This window comes from Brienomyrus brachyistius, chromosome 8 (genome assembly GCF_023856365.1).
Source record: "Brienomyrus brachyistius isolate T26 chromosome 8, BBRACH_0.4, whole genome shotgun sequence".
Classification (NCBI taxonomy): domain Eukaryota; kingdom Metazoa; phylum Chordata; class Actinopteri; order Osteoglossiformes; family Mormyridae; genus Brienomyrus; species Brienomyrus brachyistius.
In genome coordinates, this window is record NC_064540.1 from 12,394,167 (window position 1) to 12,421,262 (window position 27,096).

The following is a 27,096-nucleotide window of genomic DNA, read 5'->3' on the forward strand; positions in this document are numbered from 1 at the left end:
CAATGCTTTTCATGCGCTGCCTCATCTGTGCTTTTTCTAAGAGCAAGGCAGATTTTTGGTTTGGCCCATAGTCACTCAGTTTTATTGGCAATTGGTGAAATAAATCTCACAAAATAAAATTTTTGCAACAGCACTTGTCTATACACCTAGGGAAAGATTTATGGGTTTAATCCATTGCAAATAATTATACTGCATACATAATTCTGTATACATACGAAAAGGATCAGTACACACCTTTACAAAGCTGACCTTTTCCCCCATTAAATACCATACAAACTACAAAGCCATAGTATCATACAAAACAAAAAAAAGTTTCCCCTTGGGGGGTGGGGGGGGGCTTCCAAAAATAAGCTTCAAGTGTCTGAAGCCCACCCTCACAAAAAAAAAAAAAAAATCCAAAATTTAATTTGTTGGCATAGGCAGCCACCCACTCTGGTGATAGGCAAAAAGGAACCTGAAAGAGACATCTAGGATTAGTGTGGAACCAGTAATGGGATTAAGTCAGGCTTGTTAGTGAGTATCACACAAACCTTTACAGCCTTCCACTGCCTACTCTCTGCACAGGCTGGCCTCGTGGGGATATGCCTCGTCCCCTCCTTCCCCTAAAGGCCCCACGGAACCCCCTACCCCTAAGGAACCTGCCAGGAACTCCAAATGTCTCCACATTCAGCTTCCTCTCTTCTGCCCAAGTGGTTCTCCTGCGAGAGAAACGAGTTTAGCATGCTTTTAACAACTCGATTGGACCCCTTCAATTAGGAGAAGTTAGGACCCCACACACACACACAAACCTAACCTGGACTTCAACTCTGATGAAATGTTGTCATAGAAGCATTTTGCTTTGTTGTAGTAGCACTTGGGCCCAAGTGGGTCCTCTTCCACCGTCCCTTCACTATTTTGAGTGTCAACCCCAGAGTCGATTTTTTCCTCCGATTCTGATTGGAAAGGAAAAAGTTCTCCAATAACAGCAGTGATTCTTTTACAAATGACAACCTCGAGTGGCTGAACATCAGACATGTACCTTTGACAGCCTCTTTGTCTTGCAACTCCTTTTCAAGTTCATCCTTGTTGAACTGGGCATTTGCAGTTTCAAAATCAAAGTCTGACTCAAACTGGAGAGTGCTGGGTTTTGAGCTTTCCACAATGATCTGGCCCCTCCCACGGTTTCTAGGTCGTCTAGCTCCTAATTCAGCAGGGGCATGTGCAAACCTGCCTTTCAGTTATAGTGCTACAATTTAAATCCACATACCACAAAGGACAATGGCAACACATACAGGACATTTAAAATCAAAGCTACACCTAACTTCATGACATCAATATGAGCTGCCCCTCTTCTGAATTCATCTTCCACAGACTAATCTTACCACTTGCATCAGAATCAAAAAAGTATTTTAATGACTGAATGATTGAAGAGTAAAAATCATTAAGATCATTGCTATGTGCAGTTTGGGCATGGTAACCAAAACACAATCCTGGGTGGAATTTGCACCATTAACCTTGCCGGCGTCTCTGAGGTCTTCGAATGTTCTCATTGCTCTGCCCTTGAGATCCTTGAAGGTCACGCTGCATCTGACCTTCAATGGAATTCCAGGACTCAAAACACTGATGTCACAAAACCCAATGCCAATTAAGGCAGTGTTAGAGGCATGACAAACATTACCCCAAAGACAAGGCTATTACTCCCAGATTCTCCCCCCCCCCCCCCCCCCCCCCCAATTGAAACAATTCATTCAATTTAATTAGGAGAACCATGTGAAGTAGCATTTTGAAAGTTGAAAGGCAGAACTTACTATTAGCCCTCCTCTGGGTTGGGGGGCGGTCCTGGTGTTGAGCGGCACCAGCAGGTTCATAGTCTTGCTGCTGAGCAGAAGGCAGGACCTTCTGCACAGAGCTTTCAGCTGGCAAAGTCTGCACAGCTTGCTCTACCATAGGAGCTCTTCTCACTGGGAGACCATGAAGACCTGCCCCTAAAATGACATATCCACACTTTAGATGACTAATCTCGCCAACGTTTGTTCTATAGCTTCCATTAAAAAAAAAAAAAAAAAAAAAATTCTAATATTATATATATATATATATATATATATATATATATATATATATATATATATATATATATATATATATATATATATATATATATATATATATATATATATATATATATATATATAACCTTCAGCTCAAGACCTCTTTTAGCCTCGATACACAAGTTAAAAAGCGATGTTTTGAAATGTGTGCCACTGGTCATCCTCTGGGATTTAAGCCTCAACCCATTCCATTGCCATCTACTGGCCCAAAGGCATCTCCAGTTTTAATGGGATTTTTTCCCCCTTAGACATTACTTAAATGACAGAAAAAAAAGGAAGGCAAAGCCAGCCCAACACCAACTTGACTACATAAGCAAGCAAAAACATTCCAACTTACCTAGACTCAAAGCAGCTGCATACTGCTGATTGAGTAAAGTGCTGGCAGCTAGCTGGCTGTAGGGTGGTATCATGCTCCTATAAGGACTGTAGGATGCTTGAGGCTGGTAAGCGGCTGAAGCATTGCTAAGGGAAGACTTAAGACACACCAGTTGCGGAGTGTTTTTTTTTAGCTTCCATATTGAAAAGCTTACAAATAAGGAGAAACAGATCAACATTTCATATATACCTGAACAATGGCGGGATCATGAGGTAAGCCATGGAGAAGTTTTGGAGGCTCACAAACTGTGATGTCTTTTATATCACTTCCACGGAAGATTATGTATTCATAAACTTCGTCTCTCGGTGGAACCGGCCTCTCAGTGGGACGCCCTTCAGTACCAAAGGACCTCACTACGCAGAATGAAAGCAGAAAACCCATATACTTGGACATATTTAATTTCACCGAATACACGCATCTAAAGAAACGGCAGCTATAAAATGAAATTAGAGACCAATAAGCAAACATTCTATTACATATGAATATGTAACCCGATTATCAAACGACGCTCACCTTTTGCCAAGGCCACTGTAGAATTATCCGTATCAATTGTGTACAAGATGCCCTCATAGCGAATCTGAGCTTTAGATATTAAGCTTATTTTACTCCCTATATAAGGTGTTCCAGTATTCATAACTACGGTAATCTCAGCGCAAGCTTGCAATTTGATAGAGCATCATAAACCACTCCAGGCAGAGTTGATGAAGCCCCGTCTATTTTATAGGCCCTGCGAGGAAACAGGTGCGATCGCGTCCGCTAATTAACATTTTCAGGGTTGCCAACTTTGGTCAACTCGCTGGCATGAGATTTTCAGTTCGAGACAAGTCTGCTCGCATTTACATGTATGTAACACTTTATTAACTTGTAAGTAATCTGTAGGGTTTGTAAAGTACCCCAGCGCGTTTAATATAGCTAAGCTTAGGTATATATTGGAATAATATAGATTTACCGTTAGATTTCTTTCGTGAGCGCGTTGGTCACGCAAGATACGTGAGTTGGCAACACAGCATTTTAAACATATTTCCTAATACAGCGCTGCTTGTAACCTGTATTTCGTTTACTTTCGTTCTAGATCCTCCAAAATCTCATGAATTATTTTGCGTACATATTTCGTGTAATGGAACCAGCGGTGGGCAAATTAAATATTTATTCGTAAATACCGACAATTCACATTACATTAAAAGCCATTTTTAATCAACGAGGATATGTATTTTGTGCTGTGCATTTTGTAGTATGCAGGTAAATAATTGTTTTAATAATTCTTGCTGCATCTAAGCCATTGTTTTGTGTCTAGCGCACTGCTGTATTACAGTTGGATTTTCAGTTTTGAGAAACGTTGTTACACCTAAACTACGTACCTACGTAAATATCCAGACGCGTTTTGCCGTTCTGTGCTGACCAGCTTACCTAGGTGTTTACACGAATTTTCAATCTGTCCCTGTCTAGTGCTGCACATGTGATTCCCCGTTTTAAGTTATCCGCACGGTTATCCCCAGTGAATCGTTGAAGTCTAAGTCTTGGTCCAATAGTATTTATTATATTCTTTCTAGGCTCATTCAGCTCTATTTCTAAATAGTAAATAATAATAAAAGGTATAGACTTAGCATGGACATAGTATGTCCTACAGCCTGGTACTATGACAAAACAGGGAATGGTTAAACTCCTTAAATTTGGCCAATCTGTCTGCCAATATGATACCCCCCTTCCCTCGACTGGCAAATTTTACTGACAGCACTCCTTTCCCCACCCTGGTCAGTAAGTTTTGCCACTGGCACCCTGTACTGGGACTGTATGTCCAAATTGTGTCCACATTTTTGGTGGTTCCACATTACCCAAGTGAGCAACCATATGCACCTTTTTTGTCGCATCATGAGCCTCTTTGCATTTCGAAGTGGGACAGGCCAAAATAAGGTGCCCCTGCTCATGGCAATAGTGACATTCTTTCCACACAATTTCACAATGTTTCCGTAGATGCCATATGAGCCAAGTCGCTTCCAGCAGTGTGCGCCAGTTTGACTTTACGGGGAGGCAGAGTGGGGGCAAATACCGATTGACGCATTAATACAAATTAGTTTACTAAGGTGGCCATTTTTACAAGGGTAGTTGCTTTCTGTTCATTCAGATAAATTCTACTTCATTTTTCCTGAATACAGGCACTAACCTGATGTACCTATACTCACGTTGAATGCCCACAGATCGGGTAGATGGATGGAAGACCAGGTTTGCGGAGCAGCCTCGGGCAAGCTGGCATCATCGTGGCCTTGCTGAATCGAAGCTTGGAAAGACGCTGGAGGAGAGCTCAGCTTCCATGGAGGCGGTAAAGGTTTCTGGGACTCTGTGCTCATCTGCTGGAGCGTGATCTCCTTATCTGCCTCGAGTTCCAAACCTACAGACGCAGAAGCTGGGCCTGGAACTCCTGCTTTTTAATTTCTCATTCCGCCTCCCAAAATCGAATGGTGAGGAGAATGTCCTCATGTGGCGAACCGAGGTCAACGGCCTCACTAGACACTTCCTGTTCAGGCAAGCTCACGCCATATCCCCCCGACCCAAACAGAGCCTGAGGTTTAACAGCCTCCAGCAAGACCCCTGACTGGGTCAGCTCCTCCAGGAGAACTGCCTTGACTGCCTGCTTAGTGGCGCCACTCGGGACCACCATGTTGAAAAGGCCTGCTACATCAAACAAATCTGCCTTCCTACTGTACAAATATCCGGCTGTTCCGGAGTCGAATTCATGCTAAACTGAACCAAACTGAAATGGGCCATTATTCACATGCACCAGCAGATACACCTAAGAAACCAACCCGGGTTTCTCGCACCCAAAGCAAACAATTCGGACAAGCCCTCAAATTCTGTTACGCACCCCAGTCTAGCGTTTGGGGGGGTCACAGGACAGTGGCACAGGAGGCGTGTGGTGTGAGGGGAAAAACAAACATGGTGCACAGGACAAATTAACTCACCAAGCATGTATTCACAAATGACAGTAGATGATATGGATGAATAAAGTTCAGGAGTGACACTGGCCAACACAACAAACAAAATTAATTAATGCCTCTGAACAAACTGTCTAACCTAACAGAGAAAAAAGGAAACAAAAGACAAACAGCTCCTCTTAACTCCCTAACGAAAGTTACAATGAGAACAGAAATGGCAGTCACACTTCTGTCATAACACACAGTCCCGGTACACGAGTAAATCAAATACAGACACCAGCAAATAAAATCCAGGGATTAAGCGAGAACTGATAAGCCAGGAACAGGAAAGGCCTATGATATGATCTACTTAGATTTCCAGAAGATTTTTAATGTCCCCCACAAATGGCTCTTGCTTAAGCTCAAAACTGCAGGGATTTTAGGAACTGTAGCAGCTCGGATTGAAAACTGGTTAACTGACAGGAAGCGTCGAGTAGTTGTTAGAGGTGTGCAGGTTTGGTCACCATACCTTAAGAAGGACATTGCTGCCTTGGAAAAGGTGCAACGTGGGGCTATGCGAATGATTCCTGGTTTTAAAGGAATGTCATGAGGAGAGGTTAGCTGAGCTGAATCTGTTTAGCCTCAAGTAAAGGAGACTAAGGGGGGACATGATCCGAGTGCATAAGATTCTAACAGGTCTGGATGCTGTTCAGCCAAATGGCTATTTCAATATTAGTTTAAATACTAGAACTCATGGCCATAACTGGAAATTGGCAGGAGAACATTTTAAAATGAATTTGAGGAAGCACTTCTTTACACAGCGTGTAGTTGGAATATGGAATAGTCTTCCTGCTAGTGCAGCGCAAGCTAAAACCCTGGGTTCCTTTAAATCAGAGCTAGATTTTAACAACTCTAAGCTATTAGTTAAGTTCTCCCCAAACAAGCTTAATGGGCCGAATGGCCTCCTCTCATTTGTAAATTTGTAATGTTCTTATGATTTTAATGACATCCAATTCTTAATACATACAGTAAGCTTTAATATGGAGTTGGCCCACCATTTACAGCTATAACAGATTCACCTCTTCTGGGAAGGCTGTCCACAAGGTTTAGGAGTGTGAGTATGGGAATTTGTGACCATTCTTCCAGGAGAGCATTGAGTGAGCTCAGGCACTGATGTGGTACGAGAAGGCCTGGCTCGCAGTCTCCGCACTAATTCATCCCAAAGGTGTTCTATCGGGTTGAGGTCAGGGCTCTGTGCAAGCGAGTCAGGTTCCTCAACACCAGACTCGCTCATCCACGTCCTGATGGACCTTGCTTTGTGCACTGGTGCACAGTTATATTGGAACAGGAAGGGGCCATCCCCAAACTGTTCCCACAAAGCAGGGAGCATGAAATTGTCCAAAATGCCCTAGAATGCTGCACCACTAAGGGTTCCTTTCATTGGAACTAAGGGGCCAAGCCCAACCCCAACCCCTGTAAAACAACCCCACACCATAATCCCCCCTCCACCAAACTTTACACTTGGTACAATGCAACTGCCAAACCCAGATTCTTGCATCATCAATCTTGCATGATTGCCAGACAGAAAAGCGTGATTCATCACTCCAGAGAACGTTTCCTCTGCTCTAGAGTCCAGTGGCGGCATGCTTTACACCACTGCATCCAACACTATGCATTGCATTTGCTGATGTAAGGCTTGGATGCAGCTGCTCAGCCATGAAAACCCTTTCCGTGAAGTTCTCTACGCACTGTTTTTAAGCTAATCTGAAGGCCACATGAAGTTTGGAAGTCTGTAGCTACAGTATTGACTCTGCAGACAATTGGTGACTTCTGCATACTGTGCACCTCAGCATGCATTGTCCCTGCTCTGATTTTACGTGGTCTACTACTTTGTGGCTGACTTGCTGTTGTTCCCAATTGCTTCCACTTTGTTATAATATCACTAACAGTTGACTGTGGAATATTATGAAGCGAGGAAATTTCTCAAATGGACTTATTGCACAGGTGGCATCCTATCATTGTACCATGCTTGAATTTACTGAGCTCCTGACAGGGACCAATTCTTTCGCAAATGTTTGCAAAAGCAGTCTGCATGCCTAGGTGCTTGAAGTTATACACCTGTGGCTATGGAAGCAATTGGAACACTTGAATTCAATGATTTGGTGAGGTATCCCAATACCTTTGGCAATGTAGTATATGTTTTTAGGCACACCTGTAAAGCAGAGTGATACAGCTGATGTGAAATATCCTCTTATACTCTGATAACCACACTCATAGAACACCTCTTGACCAATCAGATTTCTTGGTGAAAACTAACTGTATAAATAACTGATTTTTTATGTGCCAGCATTTTTCACAGTCAACAGTATATAAATCATAATAGAAAAGCAATTAAGTAATTAAAACATGCATTATTTATACTACAGGGTACAAATAAACTCTGCTAATCATCTAGATTAAATACCTCCAAAGTGTGCAGTCTTGAAATGTTGTAGTGGCAGTTAATTTAAGTTTAATGATTAAATGTTAGATTCCACAACTAAGTAAACAATGTGGTATCTCGAAATTACTATAGGCAGATATCGTACTGTGAAGAAAAGGTACTCATTTTTCAAGCTATTAGGATTATTTAGTAATGCTTTACATTAACTGCACCTTCATAAAGCCTTTATATTGCATTCATAGAACATTCAGTGCACACACACACACACACATATATATGTGTGTACCTACATACATACATACACACACACACACACACCAGTGGTTGCCACTGTTCCCTCACATTTCTGGGGCAAGGGCTCAAGTCTCTGCCAGGAGTCCATGTATGTAGAGTTTGCATGTTCTCCCCATATCCTCTGGGTATTCGAGTTTCCCCCCACCATCCAAGAACATGCTGAGGTTAATAGGAGTTACTGAATTGCCTATAGGTGTGGTTGCATAAGTGAACAGTATGTGAATGTGCCCTGCACTGGACTGGCACCCCATCCTGGGTTGTGCCCTTAAACTCCAGACCCCCACCCCTGAATAGAACAAACTGTAACAGAAAGTGGATGAATTTTGTTTTCTTTATTTTATTAATTTTCTCCTTTTTTGGCAGAGGGGTACTTCTATTAAATGCCAGTTCAGAAAAATTAAAATTCCCTCACATCAACAGCATTCTTACAATTAATACTTTATTTACAATATGCTTGAAGGAATGAGATTTCCAGGGCTAAAATTGGATACTTCTTCATAAACCATAAGCAAAAAATATTTAAGAAAAAAAAAAACAGAAACCAGAAAAAAGTTACAGCAGGGCCCACTGACATAATTCTTGTACAGACAGTATTTCGTGAAAAAATTGTGCGATACTCGCGTTGGAAGTAAACGCGAAGGTGGCGCCCTCGTGTGCCTTCAGTCAATGGCGCCCAGACTGACTACTGAACAAAACATCGCAGCCATCTTGGAATAAAAACACAAAACATTAGCGCACCGACGCAATGAATCGAACGAATTTAATCAAGATCAACTTCATCCAAACCAGCATTTCGCGTCCGAAAATGTTACAACTAAAAGTTCCTCGTTCGTTGTGTAGTGACATGTTAGGAAATACAGAAGCTATGACATTTTATTTCAATTCCATCCCGACCAGACCTCTTCTACACGGTGCTGCATCATCCTCCACTTACTCGACAATGACGGTGGTAGCCATTTGTCCCACCCTTTAAATCTTGAACCAGCCAATCAAACCGTCCAGATTCCTTATTCAGTGACGAGCTGCCCCTACTGCGCATGCGCGGTACTGCCTTTGAGTCCCCCCCTTTCCAAACACAACAGAGTGAAGATGGCGGCAGGCTCCGATCTGCTGGATGAGGTTTTCTTTCACACTGAGGTGGATGAGAAAGTAGTGAGCGATCTTGTGGGATCTCTTGAGTCCGAGCTTGCGGGCTCGGGTCACGCGAACTCTCAGGCGAGGGGCCAAGCTTTGGCGAACCACGTTGCCGGTTTTGGGGCAGGAGTTAATACTAATGTCCAGGAGAGCAAAGTGGGACTCGCGCAAGAGGTGGCAGAAGCAGGTAATCTAGCTAGCTCGCTAATACTGTAAACGTTGTTTAAGGCGCTCGTTGCAAAGCTTTTAAAACTGAACAAAGTGGAGTGCGGGGGTCTAGCACGTTTTGTCGCACTTTGGCATTTGATCACTCCGCTTTCGTTTGTTTCCTTAAAAAAAACAGGCGCTGGAGTGCAAGGAGGTGTTATTAATAATACGAGGTCCCCGGGTTCAGCTATGGATGCAGCAACAGCAGGGATCGCATCGGCGACTGACAGCGAGCCGCTGGCGGGGCTCAGCCAGAGCAAGACTGTGGCTGTCAGTGCTATGGGCACTACTGTGTCCAACCACGCAACAGTCAGGGGGAAGAGCGGCACGTCGGCGGTGCAAACTTTGAATGGGAGCAGCGTCATTAACTCTCATAGTTCAGGAAGTGTGACGGCTTTCGCCGGGACGCCTGAGCCCGCCAGCGGTGGCACGGAAAACGCGGCACCCGCTGTCACAGTTGTCAACAATGGACCGGGATCGGCTGTGAGAGGGAGCGCAGTGTTGCCACCAGCTTCGAGCACTGTTATCCAGACGTCGTTCATGAATACCCAGAACATTGTCACTTCCACGGTGATCACGCCGCAGGCGCTGGCACTGACTACCGCACCTGCGGTCGCACTCGTGCGGCCGCCTATGCAAGCAGCAGGATCTGCTACCACGCAAAATGGGAATAACGCTGTGTTGACATCGGGAGTGAGCGTAGCAGCCGTGCCCACGCCTGGCATACCCTCGCAGTCTGTCACTGTGTCTGTAACCACGGGCGCCCAGGTCATCAAATCGGAGTCGCCTAAAACCGTACCTCAAGGGCTTGTTTCCAGCGCTGGCGGTCTGACTCTCGGCCAAGCCACCCAGCCTGCTCCAATCGCGAAGAGCCCCGCTTTGCAAGCCGTTACGAGGGCTCCCACGCTTTCCAGCGCAGCAGCCAGCCCGGCCGGGATACGGGCCATCGCGCCGCCGGTGCTGGCACCACGGCTCTCCCAGGCGGCTCCGAGTCAGCCCAACATCCAGAACATCCAGCTCCCTCCAGGTATTCAGATTTACCCGTCCATGATGTGAGCTTCATCAAACAACGCATGTTTACATGCCTGCACGTGTTATACTGACTGCGTGGAATTGAATGAAGTTAACTTAAGCTGAGAACTCGTGTGTTTCAGTACCTCTGCTATAATGAATGCCCGACCACCAGTTGCGTTTCTAAAAGTATTCAGAAGCAGGGTATCAACTTTCCAAACTTTTCGACATTTACAACTAAAAACCTTCGTTTTGCGATCGCGTTGTAAAAGTCTTATAGCGATTTAGTTAAATTGCACCCGATTTCTCTGTCAGACCCATGTGTGCTGCTGGTTAGTGACATTTGTGCGATCGCAGAACTAGAAATTTTCATTCGCAACGTTGTAGTCGTGCAAAATTTCTCTTAAAACATTCCTAAAGTTTGACTCAAAACATGTTTTCTAGTAAGCAAGGTGAAATGGCTAGAACCCGATCGATTATTCTGCGTATTTCCCTTCGTCCTTGAAAGTGTCAAGTAACCCCTAACTTTCGCTAACATGCAGGATTACATCTTGCTACTTATTTGGTAGGGTATGCAAGAAACTGTACATTTTATAAATATTTCTGAACTGTAGTAGAAGCCTGGATGTTTGTTACTAAAATCGGCTTCTTTAACATTTGCTGTCTTATTTAATGTCCTCCCCGTGCAGAAATTGTAAATTTTTTAGGTGGATTAGAGCAGTAATTTTCAGTTAGGAGCAGGAACTCTATCATAATCTATCAGAACAAATGTCTCAGATGAGAAAGTGGTTCTCTGCATTTAATTTCCTTCCCCTTTAAGGCCCTTTGAAGTTAGGATCTTGTCATGCTGCCTCTGTGTCAGTTGTCAACCTAACCTTTAAGGCCTCATTCCGCAGGCATGGTGCTGGTGCGCAGTGACAGTGGGCAGCTGTTGATGATCCATCAGCAGACCCTGGCCCAGATGCAGGCGCAGTCCCAGTCCCAGAGTGCCATGGCCCCCAGACCAGCTACACCTACCAGCACTCCCTCAGTTCAGATCACCTCAGTCCAGGTCAGCCCAGGTTTGGTTGCTATGACGCTTCCATTTTACTCCGAGCAACAAGTGCTAAATTTTACTTGTGACATAAACAAACAGTCACTGTACATGTGTGTATTGACATCCCTTTTCTATACGGCTGCATGATATTGGAAAATTGCAGATATCACAATGTGAGTTTTTGCAATAAACATTGTAATATTTATAAAGCAAAACAGAGTTCAAAACAAATTTCTTACTAACCCATCTTTGAGTGATTTTGAACAGCAAGGATGAGAATGATTATGATTGGTTCAGAGAGCGCATGCAGAGCTCATGCAAAAGCAGAAGCAGTTCATTATAAACTGATTTTTTTAAACGTACTAGATTATCTTGAAAAGGAACAATCATTAAAATTATTAAGCTTGCTAAGTTTTATTTCTTATGACAAAGTAAAAATGATTGGTGAATCTTATGAGCAAGATTTCTGTACTGTACTGCAAAGCAGCATTCATTCTGGAAATATCCTATATTGCGGTATAATGTCCAGGGAGTATGAAAGTATGAAAAAGCAACATCTCAACCCAGAAGACTATGTCCTTGTGATGTGAGAATTGCATATAACATAAGTGAATATTAATATCACACACCGCCCAGTGTTAATTGTGGTTAATGGTTCGCTGTGCATGCAGAGCTTGCATGTCATACATCAGCAACAAACTCCTTGTATCCAAACCCTCATATCAGACACTTTTCTTGTATATCAGTCATGGAAAATGAGAACCATCTAAGTTTTCCTTGTGTATCACACAGCAAAGAAGTACAATGATGTTTGATTTAATTTGCCTTAGTTGACATTGCATGTCTGGTGATGTGATTATTGCGCATGTGAACATAATGGTAACGATGCTGAAATGATAGATTGTGCTAAATGGAAATATGTTATACACAGAATAATACACAAAAAACAACAATAAAAAATAAACAGTAATGTAAGACAATATAGATAAACGGCAAGTATTTCTGTGTTTACATTAGATGATTTACATCAGGAGGTGTGGAATAATGTGCAGAAGAGTAGCCTGTTAGTTAACAGTCCCCAAGCTGTATGTGTTTCTCAGGTTGTGACATCTTGTTGTTGTGAATAAGTGTGAAGTCAGTGAAAATGCGAAATAATCAACATGGTTTCATGCATGTGACATTTTCTTGTGTGCTTGCTTTTAAAGATCAGTTTGAGCAGCTTCTCATTCCTTGAAGTTAATTGGCCTTGAGAAGCATGACCAGTGTCCCTCCCTCGTTCCCATGTCTAGGGTCCCGGCACTCCCATCTTAGCGAGGCAGGTGACGCCTACAACCATCATCAAACAAGCCTCAGGTGTCCAGGCCTCAGTGCAAGCCACAACCACCCTGCAGCGGCCACCTGTCCTGCAGGTAACTCGTACGCTGATGTCTCCTTTGGCGGGGGAGTCAGATTTAAGGTCTTTGTCTTTTTTTGCTCCACCTTTTAGGTATTTCTCATGCCCTTGTTCTAAGTTCTGTGCCCCCCCCCCCCCCCGTTCTGGAATGTGATGCTGCGCTTGTCCCCAAATGTCTCCTGTTGTGTCTGTTGAAGTTGGCGAAAGCTGGGCTTATCGTTGCTTTTGAAGGCCATTCAGTGAACCTCTGTATTGTGTCCTCTGCTCGGAGAGCTACACAGCTACTGTGCGCATTGTGTTTCACACTCGCTTTGTGTCCCCTCACTGTTCATTTGGTTTCCCTGCGGTATCTTCAAGCCAGCTGTTGGCTCCTCCCTCATTTTTCATACAGGCTTCGGTAGCAGCTGAACTATCTAATCGATTGCTGACTTTTTAAAGATCTACAATGTCTGATGTCAAATAACAATTCACCTTTCGTTGTAAAAAAAAACAAAAAGTTAGTATTGACAAGTTTGTAAATCACCATTTTTAATTTCTCATCATTCCTCGTGTGTTGCATTTTCAATAATGTAACATCTAACATAAATTTATTATTATTATTATTATTATTATTATTATTATGCTTTTTTATATGTATCCTACCAGGCCAAAAGCCCATTGCTCTGACCCCAATGTAGATGAAGAAATGAGAGCTTTTGCTCATATATACCCAATAAGTAAATTATTAATTTTAAAACTGTGAAGCTGGTCATTAGCGATGCACATTGGTGGTTTGCTGTGTGGGGTACAGGTGAGTTCTTGTTTCTGTGACTGCCCACTTCCTGTCCACCTTTCTTCAGAGCCCTATATTGCTTGGCGGGGCAGCCCCGGGCTCTTCTGTGGGGACCCCAGCAACGGTGCAGCCGGGTGTAGCCCAGAGGACGGTCACTGGGACACCGGGCACCACCGTCACGGCAACCACGGTGTGTGAGGGGAGGGGGAAGCCTTCTTAGGTCACGCATCTATGTATCCTATGATGCACGGCGGACGCATCCTGGTGGCTTTGAATAGGCAAGTCCGGTTCCAATACTGCTGCTTGTTTTCTGGGCAGGAAACCATGGAAAATGTGAAGAAGTGTAAGAACTTCCTCTCTACATTGATAAAACTTGCGTCTAGTGGGAAGCAGTCATCGGAGACAGCGGCCAATGTGAAGGATCTCGTGAAAAATCTCTTGGTATGTATGCGTCTCCAGTGGAAGCGAGAGACCACGCTGGTTAGCATGCATTTCCTAACATCGCTTGTTGAATCCTTTCCGACGGATACTGCTGTTCATTTTTCATATTTTGTCTCTTAGGAAGGAAAGATAGAGGCGGAAGATTTTACCAGCAGATTATATCGGGAGCTCAATTCATCCCCACAGCCATACCTCGTGCCTTTCCTAAAGGTAATACGGTGTGTAAATGTAAAGTGTGTGCCACTGCAGTGAGTCGATTCACTGGTCATGTTTAAATAAATAATAATGGATGATTGACACTTTATTAGTCTTCATGGGGAAATTCTTTTTACGCCTCCCCTAATTTCCTCTCTGTAGATGAGAGCATGCTGACCATAGTTAAGGGCCTTGCTTAAGGACCCACAGATGTGCCAAGGCTTGGCTCAAACGGGCAACCTTCTGATTATAGGAACAGCGGCTTAGCCTGCTAGGCCACACACTGCCCCCACAAACCATGTGAGGTTAGAGTCAGAGAGTTAGAGTTCGGACTGGAGAGGAACTGTCCGCTTGTCCATTACGGTTAAATTTTATATGTTTTGTGTAAACACAGTATTGCTTTGCATTTTTACAAAAAAAAACAAGTCAGCGATTTGATCCACCCCCAGAGGGAGTATTGAAAGACGGCGCTGTTTTGCGATCATTTTTCCTGCATTTAAGTGGGAGCTTACAGACGGGTCAGTGCCGGATAATCTTACGAGCTGTGACCGCCCCTCTCCCTTGAAACAGAGGAGCCTCCCCGCTCTCCGGGCAATGACCCCCGACTCGGCGGCCTTCATCCAGCAAAGCCAGCTTCAGCAGTCTGCCCCCGCCAGCACAACCTCCCTCACCACTGTGGTCGTGGGCAGCACTGCCCAGCGGCCCACAACGGTCACCCCTGCCAGCGTGAACACGGTGACCGGCGCCCTGCAGCAGCCCGTTATCAGCCTAGCCCAAGCCAGCCACTCCAAGCCTGGCCAGGCTGCGTCGCTGGTAACCACTCAGTTGCCGATCCTACCATGAGTCTTGAGTGTAGGGATCAGCAGATCTGGTTATCTCTGCACTGGGGGTAAAATCCTTCTCTAACCCATCTCCACCCACAGTCGTTTGGTCTTTTGGCCTCACCATGACAGATTGTCTTGAAATGATTGCTTTCAAAATGGTCCTGTGTCATTTAGTCAGACGAAATCTACTTTTTATGAGCATTGTAGATCCCCAATGTCTGCATTCCTACCTAGTTTGGTGGGTAAGCAACACAGCCGGTTGTCAGCTTTGTGTGGTATACATTTCCATCACCTACTAGCTACCTGTACACAATCGGGAGCCTGCGAACATATAAGCTACATGTTAGTCGTCTTAGCATACCTCATAGGGTGCCATGGGTGGATTCTCTGTAGCTATATACATTAAAGACCGCCATGGGTGACAGATTTGTACTGCTATTTACTTTCCTTCATACATTTTTTTAATGCCACCTAATGAGGTGTGTTTGTGTCCCTGTGATTGGTTGACAGTTTTGTGACCTCGCCACTGCAGGTTCTGCACCAATCCCAGCAGCAGCAGACGGCGATGGTGCGCCCCCCGCAGGTCACCATCACCCAGACACCCATGGTGACCCTCCGGCAGCCCCACAGCCGGATTGTGCTGGGACAGCCCCAGGTGCAGGTGAAGCCACTGCAGACAGGTCAGTGTGTGTGTCCTGTGTGTGTTTAGGAACCCTCATGTCCGCCCCCCCGTTAAACACTGTCCTGTGTTTCTGCAGTATAAGTACTGTGAACCCCCCCCCCCCCAAATTGTAAGATGAAGTACAACACTCTCACAGTTTTATAGACAAAAACAGGACCAAAATATCAAAATGCTACATTTATTCCTCAGCATCCACAGGGGACTGGTTAAAGGACCCCCCCCCCCCCCCCCCACGGATACCAAAATCCATAGATGCTCAAGTCTCTTGTATAAAATACTGTGTACTATTTGCATATAACCTACGCGCATCCTCCAGTTTAAATCATCTCTGTATGACTCATAATATCTAATACAACGTAAATGCTGTGTATGTAGTTATACTGTATTATTTAGGGAATAATGACAAGGAAGAAAGTCTGTACATGTTTAGCACAGATAGAACCATTGTAGTTCTTGTTGAAAATGTAATTGCACATAGAGAAAATATATAAATGTTCTTGTTCTCTCTGTGTCCCTCTTGCTTCATTCTCACTTCTTTCGTGTGGATTAAATGCAGTGCTTTGCTTTTTGGAACTTTTCTGGAATTTTTTCCCCCAAATATTTTGTGATCTGCCGTTTGAACCCGCAGATGCAGACCCTGTGTATTCGGCCTGTATATTTCTTATAGTATTATCTATACAGTTACATTAAAATTAGTAGGGCAATTATTCTGATTCAGTGCATTCGTGAATCTTCATGATCATCAATCCATTTTTGCTCCTTATCAGGTTTCCTTTTGCAAACTTGCATTATTATATATCCTGCTAGCCCAGAAGCTCATTGCTCTGACTAATGCAGGTGGAAAAATTAGCCTTTGCTCACGATCATAGAGTCACGCAGTGTAAAATGGAAGGAGCTCCCCCACAGTCCCTCCAAGTGACGCTGACCTCCTCCTGCTCCCTCTGAGCTGGGCTGTGTGGAGCAGACACCTCAGCGTGAGACCAGCGCCTGGCACCCCGGCTCAGGGGGACACAACGTGGCCTTAATCTGCCAGAGAGCTACCTGCTCTCAGGAGCGACATTGATGTGTGGGGCGCTGCTTCCTGCCTCTTCCCACAGCCGCTGTGCTCGTGCATCATTATGACAGCCAGGAAGCAGTGTTGTACTGAGAGTGAGAAGGGCGGAGGTCCAGAGAGACCCCCCCCCACCTCTGATACCAGTGCTTATATTAAATTAACTACACTGTGGTTCAAGCTGGTGCCATTTTTTCAGTTCTGTGCATGAAACCAAAATGTAGCAGCAGCTTTCATTTGCTCTTCTGAAGTAACTAGTTATGGAAACAAGTGAAATACTCTTACCATGCTCTCCCCGGCTTCTCTCCTCCCACAGTTCCCTTGGTGAAATCTAGTGCATCGATGGGGGCAAGGGGTCCAACGCCCCCTATGGCCGCGCTGTCCGCCATGCAGAAGAACAAGCCCAAGGATGCTGGGGGAGGCACCTTCAGGTTGGTCGCTGGGGGAACATGTTTGTTGGGGTGGGGGTATCAGCCTGTGTTTCTATGGTAACTCTGGCACCTCCAGCGTTCTCTGCCTTGACTGTGAGAATTGTCAAAATGGGTGTATTTTGTGGCTTGTTGTGAGTGATTTTGTTAATATTCCAACAACATTTTTTTTTCATCTGCTTGAATTAGCATTATTTTCTTGACAGATAATGTTATGGGAAGCTGCTTAAATTCACAGCTTTATAGTTTACTGGTTATAGTTTAAGTGATTTTGATGCAGGATGCAACTATTTCATGTACATAATGTTTAAAAGCTCCGGAAGTTGCACAGCTGTTAAGCACATATTTGAACTATAAAAGCAGCACTGTCATGTATGGTCTCCCTTGGAGACAGCGGTCTAGGTCAGGATTACTTCCAGACGATTTGACTGTCTCTCATCCAGGGATGATGACGACATCAACGACGTGGCATCCATGGCGGGGGTCAACCTGTCAGAGGAGAACGCGCGAATCCTGGCTACCAACTCTGAGCTGGTGGGTGCGGTGACCCGTTCCTGCAAGGATGAGGCCTTCCTCTATACCGCCACACTGCACAGGAGGGTGCTGGACCTAGGTATGTGATGACCTCTCATTCCTGCTCTGCTGTACATAGTCTCTACAAAAAACACCCCATAGTACCATAAAGTTCACCTTTTACATTCACTTTTACTCGATAGATTCTTGCTTGATTTTTAGCCACATTTTTTGGTTCTTTATATTAAATTGTTCAGCATGTCCTCCTAATATAGCAATCGGCATTCCTGCTTGGTTTTCACCATCCCTTCCATTACATTCCTTAAAGGTAAGAAATATGGCATCGCTGAGCTGGGACCAGAAGTGGTGAACTTTGTGTCCCACGCTACTCAGCAGAGGCTCCAGGATCTGCTGGAGAAGGTGTCCCAGATCGCACAACAGAAGAATTTCTCCTTCAAGGTTAGAGTCTGAGAACTGGCATCGTGCATAGGCACCATTTGGTAACTTACTCGTGTGCTCTACTGTGAACACCTGTGTAAAATAATCATTAAACTCTTTTACTATATCAATGTCATTATCAATTATAAAGCCCTTGCTATCCAGCAAATGAGTGATTTCAGCTTTTAGAACTCTTTTCTAAAAACAATCCTGTACTGATTCCACCATCTCAAGTTCATTTACGGAAGAGCCAGAGACTGTGTCCCACTGTATCTAGGTAAATTAAAATCACCCATAACCACCATATAATTTTTATTACTCATAATCATGTTATCGCCTTATAACATTCTGCTTTCCTCTGTAGCTACATTAGGTGCTCTATAACAAACACAGACAATTAGGCCATTTTGAGTTTTTTGCATCTAGTTTTATCCAGTTTCTGTACGTTTAGTTTTTATCAGTGAGCTCCTTTGCCTGCAAGTTTTCTTTTACATACACTGCAACACCGCCTCCCTTCTTGCCTATCGGGTCTCTATGGAACAACGCATAACCGTCCATATTATATTCTTCTCCATCATTGTCACTCATCCATGTTTCTGTTATTCCTATAATGTCGTAAGTGTCTGATGAAATTAAAGCGTCTAAGTCATGAATTTTGTTTCTAATACTCCTAGCGCTTAAATACAGACCACAAAGGGTAGGCCTTTTACAGTGTCCCATCCATCCATCCATTTTCCAATCCGCTTATCCTACTGGGTCGTGGGGGGTCCGGAGCCTATCCCGGAAGCAATGGGCACAAGGCAGGGAACAACCGAGGATGGGGGGCCAGCCCATCGCAGGGCACACTCACATACCATTCACACACACATGCACTCCTACGGGCAATTTAGCAACTCTTTTACAGTGTCCACTTTTAATATTAGTATTAATTGGGGCTTTCCACCTCTCCCCACCTATATTCTTAACTAACCTCCCTGCCCCCCCCCCCCCCCAGTCCCTAGTTTAAACATTCCTCAACTACTCTACACATACGCCTCCCCAATACACTGGTTTCCCTCTGGTTCAGATGCAACCCGTCTAGCTTGAACAGGTCCCACCTGTTCCAGAAGGTCTTCCAGTGCCCCATAAACCTAAACCCCTCTTTCCTACACCACCCTTTTCACTAAGCATTTAATCTCCTCATCTCAGCTAACTTAGCCTGGCTTGCACGTGGCATGGGAAGTATTCCAGAGAATACCACTGTGGATGTTCTGCTTCTAAGCTTATCTGCGGCTTCTATAAATTTATCCTGCAGAACAGCCCTCCTGCCCTTTCTTATGTCGTTGGTGCCAACATGCACCACGACCATTGGATCTACCCCGGCTGGGGCCAAAAGCCTGTCCACACTATTCAGAATGTCCTCTACCTGGGCACCAGGCAGGCAAGACACCATACGGGACCCTCTATCATGGGTGCACACATAACTAATCCATAGCACAAATAACTGAATCCCCTGCTACCCCAACCGCCCTCCTCCGCGGGGGGTAGGCGGCTCCTTGGTGCCCAAGGGCCCACCTGCCTCCCCAGTCTCTTCCGGCTCTAAAGCTGGAAGCACCTGAAAGCGGTTAGACACAGTCACTCTGTGAACTGTGTACGCCCTTTTCTACGTCTATGACCTACATTCACCCAGATCTGTTCTTCATTCTCCCCCCTCCCTGCATGAAACATACACACAGTCTCCTTAAAAGGTGTATTAACTCTCTCCTCTAACTCCTTGTGTCGCATGAGAGCCAGTTGCTCCTTGAGGTCACAAACGTTGACCATGAGTGAATCCACTGACTGATATCGCTCGCAGTTGAAGTCGGACTGGACGCAAACATGCAGAAGGGCAAACACCTTGCAAACACATCACTGAGCTGCCCCATAATTACTTAACTCACCATGACTCCGTCCTTTACTCCCCTTCACATTCAAGAAATCTTTGCTAACATGCCACATTTCTGGTTTTAATAATGATATAAAATGGGGTAGATATTTGTCTCTTGTCATTTTGTGTTTATTTCTGTGGCTGTCATTTACTATACAAGTAAAAAAATATATATATTTTTTTTAAAGATTAAACTTTAATGTCAATCTTTTCATAAAATGGATATGACAAGAATAGTATATTAATTGCCAGCCAATTATTGTTAACAAATATAAACTCATCCTAGAACTTCATCTAGTCTAAATGGAGCTTATTAGGTTAATGAATTTGAGTATCAAATACTATTTTGATCATTTATATGCAATACATTTTGGTTACTGGTGGTAGCAAAGTTCTACTTTTGCTTGATTTTTACAGTACTCTGGTCACGAGTAGAGACGTATCCGGAAGTAAAACCAAACTGATCCTGATTAGACTGATCACTGACTATATAGCTGATACTACTGATATAGCAAGTTAAATGAATTTCAGTCCATTCATATCCTGTCCTGCTCTTCTATAAGATACATGCATAGAGTTGAGAGTGAAGCTTGGGCCCAGAGTGCAGAGTCAGCCTTATCTGGCACTCTCTGGAGCAGGTTTTGGGGTGGATGAGTTAACTTTACATACCACAGGATTCAGTTTTATGACCTTCTGAATGCAAGCATGCACTAATAACCTACAAAGCTAGGCAACAGTAAGGTACAGGTTCATCTATGTGCCTGGGAGGTAGGGCATTTCTGGCAGAATTACTAGTAAAAAAATTGCCAGTCATTATTCAAATATTGGATTGACACGCCTACCCCACATCAATTACACACATAGAGAAACATGAATTTGGATCTTTAAAAAGTAGCCTGAATAAATTAGACTGAAATGGTTGCTCAAGTACAGCAGCATATAACAGTGTTTAATAGCCTATACTTTGGGCAGTTACGACGACCGGCGTTTTTAACAATACACTCCTGACAATTTATTCCCTGGCATATATGCAACTCGATTAATTTCCATACAAAAGGAGACCTCATTCGTTGCCACAAAATGATAACTTAAAACATTAGAAGTAGCCTTTAAACTAGGGCTTAACGAAATTGGAAAAAGTTGTATTGCAAACATGAAGTTTTTGACAAATATTACAATAGGAGTTGAAAATTTACTCAAAATCAATAATAATAATAATAATAATAAAAAGGTTTAGTCTATTCTATAATATATGCCTATATCATTGCAAGATGGGTCAAGTAAAGCAGTTATGGTACAGAAGCATTACAGTCCACTATACCCACCAGCATATGCCACGGCACTCAAAATAGCCACTGCTACTGTCTCTCTGCTGTGATAACCAGTGAAAAGGATGATGCTATTTTAGGCCACTTAAGCCTTTATTCTAACTCTTTTTGTAAAGCTGGAATTTAATGTGCTCAACTTTGAAATTTTGTTCATCACTTCTGAATTTCCATTATTAAAGCTTATGCTCATGTTCCGCAGAAACATCCGGACTACAAACATAAACACACATGCTCCAGTGCAGCATCTAGATTTTATATGGCTGATTCATGCTTCATTTGTGGAATAAAGGTTAACGTGTACAGTACTTTGTAATAGCAGAGCAAATGTACATAGAATAGGTACACATCTGCACCGTCATGAAAAGCAATTGCCATGTGTATCGCTTTATATGGCGACTGTGTATGTGTGTGCCGGTTATGTGCATCCCTGCTTGTTTGTTTTATTGTTGATGAATGGTGATTTGACAGAAATAGGAAAATGATCTTGTCCTGATGGATGTTTGTGTTTGTAGAATAGTTTTTGCTGTACTGACTGTTCCACCAGTAATGTCTTGATAAATAATCCTGCTGCTTGATTCCTCCGCTTTTTGAACATGCTAATTGCGTTGAGCAAAACGTAATAGGACTGCTAGTATGTGATGTTTCAGTATTAATCGGTCAGATCAGTCTTAAGGGAAATACGCTGACATTTTAAGTGCATGTATTCTCTGAGCGTTGTATTGTCTTTGCATCCTCTGCTAATGATTTTGCAATGTACTGTGATATGTTGGCACATACATCATTTCTGAAACTCCTGCCCCTCCACTAGGATGACAGTCGGTATGAGCAAATCAGCGATGTCCGCTCGCAGCTCAAGTTCTTCGAACAGCTGGATCAGATGGAGAAGCAGAGGAAAGAGGAGCAGGAGAGGGAGATTTTGATGAAGGCAGCAAAGGTATGGTCATTTTGACCCCTCGACCTTCCTGACCACACAGAATCTGCATTTCATGACTGACTTCTAGCAACAGTGCGTTTGGGTTGTTTCCTGAGGCCACTTTCCTCAGTAGATCTAATCAAGCCCGAATTGCTGTGTCTGTTTATTTGTTAGAGTCCTTATTGTATTACATTTGATGACTGGAAACTTCTAGTGTTAGACTGGAACTGGAACAGAAAGCCTCTGAAACTAAATTTTCTTGTAGTCGATTGAACCTAATAGTTGTAATTGATTCTCTCAGCACCCATGTATGTCATGAACTTGACTCCAAACCATCCATTCAGCTCTTTCACTGCGTTTTTGCAAAGAAGGGTGTCTACCGTGATGTGTACAGATGTGTAACGGAAAGTCAATTCTGCACAGTCCCGGTCACGCCAGGAAGATCCTGAACAGCTACGGCTCAAACAGAAGGCTAAAGAGGTAGGATTCCTTTTGGTTGACCTATTGGTCCTTGTGACATTCATGCATTTGACTGGCAGGGAGTTCTAGAAGCAGCACTGGAGCATGTGTGTGTTTATGTTTGTAATCCAGATGTTTGTGTGGAACAGATGCAGCAACAGGAGTTGGCTCAGATGAGGCAGCGAGAAGCCAACCTGACAGCGCTGGCAGCCATAGGGCCCAGGAAGAAGCGGAAGCTGGACTGGCCTGGGACCGGCGCCGGTGCTGAGGTAAAGCGGCCGAGGGAAACGGCCGGTACTCTGTGAAGTAACAAAAGCATGGCTGTACTGAAGATGTCAGCAAATACCCTGGTGACTTAAAGAGAGCTTAAGTTAACACTCTTTGACAGGCATAAATTTTACATAATTTAAGCATTTATTAATTACCATTTATTAAACATTTATTAGGACAATTAATTTTGTGATTAAACCAGTTGTGTGTGGCAGCCTAAGACTTTTGCACAGTATTGTATACTTATATATATATATATATATATATATATATATATATATAGCTACCACTTAGTATATACTGCATGGGGACCTGATTTGAGGGTTATTTAATTTAGTTTGATTGTGGCCTGATTACTGGAGCCAGACACAGTGATTCTCAGAAGCAGCCTCTTCCCTGGTATCATGCATATGCTGCTGTGTATACAGCAGGGGCGTAACGATACTCAAAGGTCACGGTTTGGAACATACCTCAGTTCTGAAATCACGGTACTTTTTCAGTACAGCGGAAGTAAAAGAAACAAAACTTAAATTACTATTTTTTTTACTTTGTCCATTAAACCACTATTTAACCAAGTGACTGCTCTGTACTGTATTCACATCAGCAGCTTTCAGCTTCATATTAGAACTGTGCAACATTAATATTGTCTCAAAAAATATAAAGCAAAACAACATAAATATCAATAATGGGTGCAGCATTTAAAAAAAATACCTGTGCTGTACTTGAATTCACATTAACAGCTTCCAGCTTCACATTAGGATGTAAACGGGCGCGGCTCCATCCGTCCCTCTCAGAATGTCGCTCAGGGGAAACAAACAAACACACAAAGGTTCCACATTTTTGCTTTCATTCGGTACATATGCGCACCAAACCGAAAGACCTGTACCGAAAACTTTTGGTACAAATACATGTACAGTTACATTCCTAGTATACAGTGTTTACAGGAAATGGTGTGATGAACAAAAGGCAAACACACCTTCTTTAGGAGGGGTCAAACAATGGCCACGTTACAGGAAGGCCCCTTGTTCTGTGACTCATCGAAACATTGGCTGAAGACACACAACTCCTGTACTACTGATATGTTTCTGGTATTAATTAGCTAGTTGTTCTTAATAAAGTAACCAGGGAAAGTATATACATACTCATACAAGTGAGTGTGTAGTATTAAAAACTTGTCATCTCCCTCCCTGTTCTGTCTCATGCCCCCACCCTTCCACTCACCCTTTACAATAACGCAGGGCTCGGGGGTCAGTCCATCCCTATCCGGGGCGACGGGCACTGGGGCATCCAGGCAGTTCACCCGGCAGCGTATCACTCGCGTCAACCTCAGGGACTTGCTCTTCTGCCTGGAGGCCGAGCGGGGGAACAGCCACTCGAACCTTCTCTACCGCGCCTTCCTCAAATAGTCACCCTCCTCTCTCTCTCTCTCCGTTTTATGCTATTTCCCCTTTTATTTTCCTCTTTTAATAAACATATAAATATATAAATACATAATTATACATTTTACAGACCTTTTTGTAACATGCAAATGAACAATTGTAAAAAGTCACGTTGATCAATTTTCTATTTCTGTTTATATGAAAAGCTCAGTTTAAGGAAGTAAAATGAAAAGAAGTTTCTATAAAACAATTATTGTAACAATAGTTATTTTATTACTGTTATTACTGCCTGTGGATTCATTTAATGGAACAGACCTTTGCTTGTCATTTACTGAGTTGCCTTCTTGCCAAAAATAAGCCATATGTTTGTATCTTTTTAAGACATAGCAATTAATCTCGAAGTTACTGTCATATTCTGAGCTGCCAGTGACGTTCCTGTTTCCTTTTTCGTTTTGTTAAATTGAAACCTAGCATAATTTAAATACTTTGTTTATTTAATTTAAAAATCAAGGGTTACTATTATTTATGTCTGTTTGTGTCCTTTGTGTGAAAATGGCACGTCTCAGTAGCGACTCCGCCAGTGAGAATGCTGCGTCATCCAAAGTGCATTTTGAACGTCTCAAGAAGGAAAACGGAAACAAAACTGTAGGCTAAAACATTTGCTACATTTCCTAATAAGATTTTACATAATTAACATTTCCTTTTAATTAGGTAACTATACTTTGCACTGTTGTTTTTCTACTCAATATCAAGGACTTTTGATGTTTGAATAAAAATACAGAATGTATCTTTGAGTTAGCTGAGGTGAGCTCAGATATTCAGCTAGAGAAAAGTTAGACATCTCTGGAAGCTATGATAGTTGCTATGATCTCTATATGACCTCGGCACATACATGTGGTGAAGACCATACTACTTTTGCTGATAAAGGACTGATCCAATGACAGCCCTGCTCTGAGTCACATGGTCATTTGGACACACACCGCCTCCTTTCTACTTATTTTTCTATTGAATGTGCTAATTGGCTCTATTTTTTTGCAAACATTGTATTAAAATTGTTTAAATATTATTATTGTAAATATTTTTGTTTGGCCTTTAAAATGTGTGATTATCGTAGATCTCCTTTGAACAGGTCTGATGATCCTGTGTAAAGTAGAACCCTGTAATTATTCATTTCGATTGATATTTTTTACCAATGCTTGGTAACTATTCCCCTCTTTCATTCTTTTGTCTTTTACTATAAAAAACAAAATTGAGATGATGTCCAGATGTATTCCTCTCTTCTTGAAATTTTTGCACAGTCAGTTGTTTATATGTAAATAATTTACCTAAAAAGTTTTTAATTGCTATTGTTTTATATAGGATTGAAAGAGAATTAACTCATTAAAAATGAAAAATCTCTTTGTATCTTCTGCTGTTTTATTCTTTTTTTTTTAAATTTCCTAATGCAATTTCGTACAAAATTATGCTTACAATCCCTAGTCGACAGAGGCGGATTAACTTAACGTGTAGGCCCTAGGCTGTCGTCAGCGTGAACACTCAGGTGTTGCCAATTTTTAATTTATTTAAGCTGGGGCAGGGACTTGATGTTTTTCAGAGCCCTAGGCTATAGCTTAGGATAGTCTACACATCAGTCACCCCTGTTGTTTACAAAGGATGTAATGTGCCCTCTGATTTATCTATCAAATGAAAATTTTTGAAAAGAAATGGTTAGGGATTAAAATGGGATTTCCTCAGAGACAAGGCAAGAGTTTCAGCTACCAGCTCCTGAAATGGTTTTTATACTGACTTCTGTCCTTCAGTATCAACTGAAACATTCTTGAATCACATACTGAAAAGATTGGATTTCACCAATGCACTTCAATACTAATTAATCAGAAGTGTAAACTTTCCTTTCTGCACTTTTACATATTTAGTTTAGTTAGTTCACTGGTCTTATTTTTTTTCTTTTAGTTGCAATCAGCTTAGTTATATGTTTTAGCATTTAAAATACTGTATTTCTTCATTTTTTTAGCAGTTCATCCATCCATCCATCCATTTTCCAAACCGCTTATCCTATTGGGTCGCGGGGGGTCCGGAGCCTATCCCGGAAGCAATGGGCACGAGGCTGGGAACAACCCAGGATGGGGGACCAGCCCATCGCAGGGCACACTCACACACCATTCACTCACACATACACACCTATGGGCAACTTTTGCAACTCCAATTAGCCTCAGCATGTTTTTGGACTGTGGGGGGAAACCGGAGTACCCGGAGGAAACCCCACGACGACGTGGGGAGAACATGCAAACAGCAGTTCATTTGCTATAAAATAAATATAATGTGTATTACACACTTTGTGGTATTCAAGATAAATCATGTTCCCTGATGTAACTTGTATCCATATATAAAAATTCCCATGCAGTGCTCTCTCCCATTTATAACTGAAATAGTTAGGGGGTTCCGGGGAGTCTTTATAATTTTTAAACATTTAAACTGCATTTTATGTAAGTAATATTCTTTTCCATTAAAAAAAAAAACATTTTAATGAATACAATTGGGGTATAGCTTAGGGGGGGCAGCTCTGACACCTCACCTCCAGGGTAGGGAAATGTTAAATCACTACTATCT

The 27,096-nt window shown here is 42.9% G+C and overlaps 2 protein-coding genes across 3 annotated transcripts; one reads left to right on the plus strand and one right to left on the minus strand.

Moving 5' to 3' along the window:
* Positions 1–151: 151 nt before the first annotated feature.
* On the minus strand, positions 152–3,168 carry lsm14b (LSM family member 14B). The gene is made up of 9 exons (XM_049021643.1): positions 2,977–3,168; positions 2,653–2,816; positions 2,425–2,560; positions 1,788–1,964; positions 1,494–1,571; positions 1,019–1,180; positions 794–932; positions 531–698; positions 152–454 (listed from the first exon to the last, which is right to left on the minus strand). The coding sequence occupies exons 1-8, from the start codon at positions 3,095–3,097 to the stop codon at positions 533–535; spliced, it is 1,143 nt and encodes a 380-aa protein (XP_048877600.1). The 5' UTR covers positions 3,098–3,168; the 3' UTR covers positions 152–454; positions 531–532.
* Positions 3,169–9,144: 5,976 nt separating this feature from the next.
* taf4a (TAF4A RNA polymerase II, TATA box binding protein (TBP)-associated factor) lies at positions 9,145–25,893 on the plus strand. Of its 2 annotated transcripts, none has more exons than XR_007399127.1 (16): positions 9,145–9,430; positions 9,587–10,477; positions 11,358–11,512; positions 12,787–12,906; positions 13,730–13,852; positions 13,981–14,103; positions 14,224–14,313; positions 14,869–15,111; positions 15,655–15,802; positions 17,172–17,286; positions 17,727–17,896; positions 18,125–18,255; positions 22,277–22,402; positions 22,805–22,861; positions 22,973–23,109; positions 24,349–24,483. XR_007399127.1 is itself a non-coding variant. In XM_049021595.1 (16 exons), the coding sequence occupies exons 1-16, from the start codon at positions 9,199–9,201 to the stop codon at positions 24,514–24,516; spliced, it is 3,012 nt and encodes a 1,003-aa protein (XP_048877552.1). In that variant the 5' UTR covers positions 9,146–9,198; the 3' UTR covers positions 24,517–25,893. The 2 variants fall into 2 exon arrangements, 1 of the variants encoding a protein (XP_048877552.1); XM_049021595.1 differs by having other exon boundaries at positions 9,146–9,430; positions 22,990–23,109; positions 24,349–25,893.
* The last annotated feature ends 1,203 nt before the right edge of the window (positions 25,894–27,096 follow it).

Bases quoted from the DNA above. Each gene is read 5' to 3' on its own strand.
- lsm14b (XM_049021643.1), bottom strand. From the start codon at position 3,097: ATGAATACTGGAACACCTTATATAGGGAGTAAAATAAGCTTAATATCT. The intron at 2,561-2,652 runs GTATATATGAAA...GTGTGTCTTAAG, and splicing joins ATGATCCCGCCATTGTTCAG to TCTTCCCTTAGCAATGCTTC. The intron at 933-1,018 runs GTACATGTCTGA...CTTTCCAATCAG, and splicing joins AGACAAAGAGGCTGTCAAAG to AATCGGAGGAAAAAATCGAC.
- taf4a (XM_049021595.1), top strand. From the start codon at position 9,199: ATGGCGGCAGGCTCCGATCTGCTGGATGAGGTTTTCTTTCACACTGAG. The intron at 17,897-18,124 runs GTATGTGATGAC...CATTCCTTAAAG, and splicing joins CAGGAGGGTGCTGGACCTAG to GTAAGAAATATGGCATCGCT. The intron at 22,403-22,804 runs GTATGGTCATTT...AATTCTGCACAG, and splicing joins TTTTGATGAAGGCAGCAAAG to TCCCGGTCACGCCAGGAAGA.